Here is a 7,717-nt window from a genome sequence, read left to right on the forward strand (position 1 = left end):
AAATTGGAAGGATAACACAGTTCAGTTTCCCACTTGCAAAAGAGATTAAAAAACAAAAAACAAAACATAATATAAGGTCAGAGACAGCGATGCCTCAAGTCAGTTGGACTTTATCAGCAGTTGTCCCCCAAATCTCACCACCCTGTAAGTAGAAGGCCAGTAATCACTCCAGCCTCAGCAACCCAACTCTGCCTTTAGACTGCAGCATATGGTCGGCCCAGGCCTGTACAGAGAGACTAGATGTCACCACATCTTCATTATACAATTCACAGAGCAGCAAACTATCCATCATAAACACATTTAAATCAAGTCATCTTGATGACACACCTGCACAGAGAGACAAAACATCACAGCAGTGTTTGTAGTGTGGACTATAAGTAGACTAGAGTATCAGTGAAATCAAATACACCTGCCTTCAATTAATCCAACCCCATCACAGCAAATGTGGCACACAAAACCACCAGTGCAACTTCTATGGGCTCAAAATGTGGTCATAAATATTTTGTACTTGTAAACCCATAACTTAAGCCAAACCCATCTGTTCTCTGATTGGATTGTTACATTTGTGATTGACATGACATTGACCAATCAGATGAAAGGAAGAAAAATGGGCTCAAAATTCGTCACACACAAATCTTTTTTACACATACAAATCCTGATTTACAAGTACAAAATATATATGACCACATTTTGAGCCCATAAACTTCCCACAACAAATATGGAGGTGACATTTGTCCACCATGTTACATGTACTTAAATACTAAAGTAAATACTAAAAAAATATATATTTAGCTCAGATACTTAGTTGGTATCGACTATTTTCCTTGTGGAATTGTTTAGTATTTACTGTATATTTACTCATTGTTTTGCAAGTATTGCTGGGTGTTGTGCCAAAAAGTGATTGTCTGCCAAAAACTGATTGCTCGTATTTAAACTGCTATAAGTAACTTGTTGGGCTATAATATGTGAAACATATGTCAAATGCATCCCTTATGGATGACATAGAGTCTTCTTGAGCCACAAACAACATTCGTGTAACAAAGTAAAAGCCGCAATCAGTTTTTGGCAGCGACTTTTATATAACCTTCATTTATGCAGTTAAAAAAATCTCATTAACATTAAAAATGTGTTTTGTAAGAGTAAGCTGGCCAAGAGGACAGCAGAAATGGCAGCAAATATTTCAATAATTCAGTAAAAATATTTTAAGTTTGGATAAAAGACCGGATTGGTTATAATGTAAGTACAATAACACAGAGTTGTAAAGATACTTGAAAAACAGAAAAATTCTATATATAACCCCTTTGTAAACTCTGTTCACCGAAGTCTATTTACGAAGATACATAAAGATATTACACATAAAAAATACACAGAAACATTGGAAATCAGTTTTTGGCACAACACCGGGACCAAAATAAAGCTTTTAACAACTAACCAGAAGAGGGCAGCAGCTCCCCACAGCGGCTACTGCGGCTGCCGCCGTCTACGAGGGGAGAAGAAGACTTCGCTCCTTCGCAGGGACCAGCGCGTCTTCTTGTCCTCCAAAATGTCCAAGTTACAGCAGCTCAGACTCTTCGTGAATGAGCGTCTGACAGCAGCAGCGGAGGAAATCTTCGGCGCCGTGGAGAGAACCATATTAGAGTTTCACACTGACAAAGCTTTTGTGTCCCAGTCAGAAGATGTGAAGCCCAACGAGCTGCTAACGCTAGCCGAGGCTCTGAAAGCGGAGGAGGAGGAGGTGTTCCCGGCAGGTTGGTCTATTATCACCATGCAGATAAGCAGGCTGCTGTCAGCCATCAGACCCGTTTTAATGTGCGTGTAGCCTGGGACTACAGTCAGCACAGACCGCAGTCACAGAGCTGACCCCCGGATTTTCTTAAGGCGGACAAACCATCTAAGAAACAGCGTTTTTCCCATGCAGCGGTTAAATGGACCGTTTTAGGTTCAGAAGAGTAGAGAGTGACCCAAATACATATTTAGGCGTTCATGGTGTTCTCTATTAATTAAACCTAATTTGCATATCAAATTTCATATAGGCTGTAATGTAAACATATTTTAATTTAGGAAATTATCTATATATTTATTTAAGCATATATGACTCTGTATTAGGGGGTTTACATAAGTTAAAATAAATAACTTAGTTCCTATAAGGTTTGGTTAGATTTCTTTTTTGAGGGGACATTACATCATAGATTGGCCTGCTTGTTTTCAGTGGTGATGGACAGTTTGACATATGAGCTCAGCGAGGAGTCTCTCTGGACGTCGATGTTCACAGGTGGAGGTGTGCTTTGGAGAGGAAAGGAGTAAGAGTCAACAGAAGCAACACTGTGTGTAAAAGAGAATGAGATGGGTGGATAAGTTTAAGTATGTGGGTCAACTATACAAAACAACAGAGTTCACAAGGGAGGTGAAGAAGAGAGTGCAGGCAGGGTGGAGTCGGTGGAGATGAGTTAAAGGGTCTGATTTGTGATTGAAGGACAGCAGCAATAGAGAAAGAAGGCTTGTAAAGATGGCAGCGGGACTTGTTATAAGATATGTTTGGAAAAACGTTTATGTACCAGGGAAATAATAAAATAATACTTAGCAGGTCTTAAAATTGGATAAATGTGACTTCAGATGAACAAAAAGACATATTACAGATGTGTGCGGAGATTCTTGGTAGTCTGAAGAGCTAGAAAAGCTTTAAGTCTGCAGCCGTTTACAGTTAAAACACGCACTGTTGTAAAGAGTGGATTCTTTCTAACACGTGATTGTTCTGCTATAGGGCTGCCACAAACGATTATTTTGATAGTCGACTAGTCACCGATTATTTTTGCGATTAGTCAACTAATCAGATCATCATCCATTGGACATAAAACTTACAGCTTATTGCACCAGCAGCATCTGCTCTTATATAACTATCATTAGCTTACAGCTTGAAGTGTTTAAGGTATGTGCAAACTAAAAATAAAGACAAGATGATAGTTTATTAAATTTTAATGAAATCTGCAGGTTGTTTTGGTGAAGTTTAATAAACTCCTTGCTATCTAAAATATAACAGGACACCGGAGTAAATTCTCGAGCATCTCACACTTCTGATAATCAGCTGTCTGCTTGACGTTTATTCAGCTGTGTAAAAACTATAACTTTAATCTCAGTAAAACCGATTTACTCAGGAACAAATAAAATACTAAAAAAAAAAGCCAAACAATAACATTTTTAAGTTATCTAAGTGACTTATATATCATGTTTAACCTGAGTAGCGAAAGACGGAGGTGGGTTTGAAAACGATTTGCCGGGAGTCCGGTGTTCTCACGGCTCTAGTGAGCCTAGCCCCCGGCTAGCTATCGAGCTAGTGGTTCCAGACGTCTCCGAAAACGTCGGAGCGCTTTTGAAAATATGTGGTGTCTTGATAAACTGAGCAGATATTTGAGGTTTACACAGCTACATTCCCGCCTGAAAATATGTTAAACGTTTATTTTGTGACCCAGAAAGAATAATAAGAGTAACATTAAAACTAACTAGCTGTCGCCATTGTTGACAACTGAGCTGGGCTGCGCTATGAATTCTGAGACACAGCTTCTTCTTCTTCTTCGGGGTTTAACGGCAGCTGGCATCCTTGTACATGCAGTGCTGCCATCTTCTGTTTCAGTCCGTTATTACACTCTTAAATCCTACTACTTATTCCTGCGGCTTTTGGGATCTTACAAAGCTTCAAACGACGGGTCGACTATTAAATCAGTCGTCGACGATTTTAATAGTCGACGTAATCGTGACTAGTCGGCTAATCGTGGCAGCCCTATTCTGCTACCTACCAGCTTCATGGGTTGCTGGTAGGTAGCAGAACAACAGCAGTCACTCCAGACATGTTCGCAAGTGTATGGGACACGTTGGACTATGACATGGACATATGCTGTGCATCCTAAGCACTTGTCAACATTGCAAGTTTTGTAAGTAAAATGATATATTTAGCCATGAATTAAAACATTTACCACAAGCTTCCATGTCTAGCACTTTAAACAGTAAGCCTTTTGTAAATGTTTGTCAGTGTCATATCTTTCCCTGTCATGTCTGCAGGCTCCCAACAGGCGAGTGTATCCGAAGCAGAGGTCTCCACGCAGACGACATATGCTCAGGCCAGTCAGCTGTTGGTGAAGCAGGACACACTGAGAGCAGACTTTCTGGTAAATCAGGAACACTGGCCGAGAGGAGACAAAGGCCAGCTGCAGGATCTGTTACACTGTGAAGCTGTGGCTTGTTTCAAATCTGAACAGAGCGCAGGGTCCCCCTCCTCATGCTTTCAGAGCCAAAGTGTGGCAAGCACACAGGGAGTAGTGCTTCTCCACCATGCCTCAACAGAGTCTAGGAAAATTAAGCAGGAAGCAGATGGATGTGGAGGATCGGATTTCTGCCAGCCCATCTCCTCAGATAGTGGGGCTGAAAATGATGCCTGTGATAATGAAAGGATGGAGAGCAGAGCATCCAATTCAAAGACAGTGCAGCCAAAAACAAAGCAAAAGCAGAAGCAGAAGAGTTCCAGCTTAAGCACTAAGAAAAGGACAAGTCCTTTCTGTTGTAAGCTGTGTGGAGAATCTTTCTGCCACAGGAATTCATTGATGATTCACCTGAAAACACACGGTGACTGTGCACTGCAGCACATAGAAACACACAAGGAGGACAATCTGTGTCACGTCTGTGGCAAAACATTCACCACAAAGACCCATTTAAAAAGGCACATGCTGATCCACACGGGTCAGAAGCCTCACTGCTGCAAGGAGTGCGGCAGGAGATTCGCACGAGGCGAGTGTTTGAGAGTGCACATGAGGATCCACACAGTGGAGAGGCCGTACACATGTGGAGTGTGTGAGAAAGGATTCAGACAGAGAAGTAATCTAATTACTCACATGAGAAAGCATACGGGAGAGAAACCTTACCGCTGTGGCATCTGCTCAAGACCATTTGCATACAAGAAGGACATGCTGAGACACACGCAGATCCACACAAAGACGTGAAAGACTCAGTCCACCGTGATAAGCTTCTGAGTTTAACTTGTTTGCTATTATAATTTTTTTTCCTTTTGATTAAGTGTGAAAAAAGAGAAGTGAAAGTGTGTTTATTAATAGAGCAAAGTGCATTTTCAAAATGCTTGTTGTAGTTTGCAAGGGCTAGGCAGTTAATCCCATTTTAACCTCCTTTACCACTACGACTTCCAACAGTAATAAAAAAACAAACAAAAACATTTCATAAATATTAAAAATAAGCGAGTCTGCTGCTGCCTGGATGCATTCATACCTGTCTGCATGGTCAGACATCTCAGTTGAGATTGTGGGCCACCAGAAGCTGCCCAGTCTTCTACCAGATGAAAGTGTCTTTGTCATTTATTTGATTCCCAATTGAAATATATTTTTTGACATTAAGCAGGCCTACAAAGTGTCTCACAAGAGCAACATAATATTACATGTCATGAGTGGGTGTGTGTGGGGGTCCTGGATGTTTTTTAATATAGCTGCATTAATGTGTAGAACCTCTCTAAAATAATTAATTAATAACATCATTTTAGTGTGTTCATGTGTGTGAACAGCCTGTAATGTTTTTAAGGGTATCAACAGGGCCCTGTTCCAGAAACAGCTCTGAGTTATTTAACCCTGAGTTTCTGTTCCAGAGTCGACTTCAGTTCTGAGTCAGTCACGAGGGTTATTTCCTCACTATAAATCCAAGGGTTTTTCTGTTTTTATACACATGGATATATCTATCCATAGATGTAGATATATATCTTTTCATGGGACAACACTGAAGTTATGACACTTTGATACAATGTAGAGTAGTCAGTGTACAGCTTGTACAACAGTGTAAATTTGCTGTCACCTCAAAATAACTCAACATACATCCATTAACGTCTAAACTGCTGGCAACAAAAGTGAGTACACCACCCTAAGTGAAAATGTCCAAATTGTGCCCAAAGTGTCAATATTTGGTGTTGCAACCACTGTGTGTGTGTATGCATGCATTAGTCCCCGTAGGGAAACTACTGCTCTGCATTTAACCCATTCACCCAGTGAAGCAGTGAGCAGCCACCAATGCAGCGCCCGGGGAGCAGTGTGTAGGGACGGTACCTTGCTCAGGGGTACCTCAGGGTAGCTGTTCAGTGGAGTCGAAACCCCTGAACCTTCCGGTCATGGGGCAACCACTCTAGCCTACTGAGCTATCCCTGCCCCTGGCACTGGTCTCATCAGACCGCAGGTAATCTATGTCCTTAGTCTGCTTTTCTTCAGCAAACTGTTTGTGGGCTTTCTTGTGCATTATCTTTAATCGAGGCTTCCTTCTGGGACGACAGTCATGTGATGCAGTGTGTGGCGTATGGTCTGAGCACTGACAGGCTGGTCTTTGAAACCTTCTGCAGCAATGCTGGTGCTCACTTTTGTTGCCAGTGGTTTAGACGTTAATGGATGTATGTTGAGTTATTTTGAGGTGACAGCAAATTTACACCGTTGTGCAAGCTGTACACTGACTACTTTACATTGTATCAGTGTCATGTCTTCAGTGTTGTCCCATGAAATATTTACAGAAATGTGAGGGGTGTACTCAATTTTGTGAGATATATTTTATTTTCTTCTCCCCTCCTGCTTCTTAACATAGCCATCGTGATCGTGACACAGTGATATTCCTCAGTCCACTGGATTCAAAGTGAGGCTGTGCTTTCTTGGAGAATCTTGGTGTCAGAGCTCCTCTGATGATGGTTTTCTTTCTGTACTCATAAATGTGCTCAATCCATCCTGAACATACTCACAGTTGTATTGAACTAACTGGTCAGCTCTTCTGGATTGAGAAGCCCAGAGTTATTGACATCAAATTTAACCAACTCACTTTATTTCTAAACTCAGATTTTGCTAAACATGCTTCCCGGAGTAGGGCTTTGGTTGGGTCTTCCAGAGCCCTATTCCGGGAATGCGCTAAGGAGAAGCCCCCAAAGTCACGGAAGCGATCGTTTACCGTCTGTGTGAACCCTGCTTCTCGCCTGTAGGTTCTTATGGACTGTAGGAAAGTCTTCAATGTTGCTGTTGGAAGAATTCAAATGTTTTCGTGTAGCTGAGGATGAGTGCAGTTCTTTGAACTCTGTGGTAGCTCCTACCTCAATGCTTTTTCTTTCAGTATGTGAGGTATAAGTGTGTCCAATGATTGACTGAATGGAACATGGGCAATCGCTAAAATGTTTCCATTGTAAACAGCATTTGTTTGAAAAATGATATCAGCTTTAATAACATGAAGTAAAGATCTAAGAATCTTCTTAAACCTGAGGCTGTATAAGAACCTGAGCAAAGCTGTCATCTGTTGTGAGTTACTTCTGTCAGTTTGAAGATCCCTCTCAAAGTACTCTAATCAGTTAAACTTGCAGTTACATTTGACTTATACTGCTATAAAATAAGGACACAAATGCACCTTGATTTGCTGTTGCATAGATTTCCATATTCTACAGGTTTTCCCACATATAACGTTTAATGTAATAAAAACATTATCATACTTAATTGCATGCTCCCCTTTCACCACAGTTAGTGGTCAGAGTTGGGTCCATATTTTTTGGGGGGCATACACCGTTTTTGTAGTTTTGCTGACATACACAGCTGTTTAAGTCAGAATATGTGATTGAAGTGCAGACGTTTAGCTTTAAAACAACGGGTTTAACAAAAGTATTGCATTAACTGTTTAGGAATTACAGCCTTTTATTTTCTTTCTTATTCATAGT

At 40.9% G+C, this 7,717-nt stretch overlaps 1 protein-coding gene across 1 annotated transcript; it reads left to right on the forward strand.

The window, feature by feature from the left end:
• The first annotated feature begins 1,475 nt into the window (after positions 1–1,475).
• Positions 1,476–5,174, forward strand: LOC146519215 (uncharacterized). Its single transcript, XM_085161107.1, has 2 exons — positions 1,476–1,748; positions 4,054–5,174. Exons 1-2 carry the CDS (start codon positions 1,544–1,546, stop codon positions 4,986–4,988), a joined length of 1,140 nt encoding a protein of 379 aa, XP_085017233.1. The 5' UTR covers positions 1,476–1,543; the 3' UTR covers positions 4,989–5,174.
• Positions 5,175–7,717: the final 2,543 nt, after the last annotated feature.

The sequence above is a fragment of the Neolamprologus multifasciatus genome, chromosome 5, assembly GCF_963576455.1.
Source record: "Neolamprologus multifasciatus chromosome 5, fNeoMul1.2, whole genome shotgun sequence".
Taxonomy (NCBI): domain Eukaryota; kingdom Metazoa; phylum Chordata; class Actinopteri; order Cichliformes; family Cichlidae; genus Neolamprologus; species Neolamprologus multifasciatus.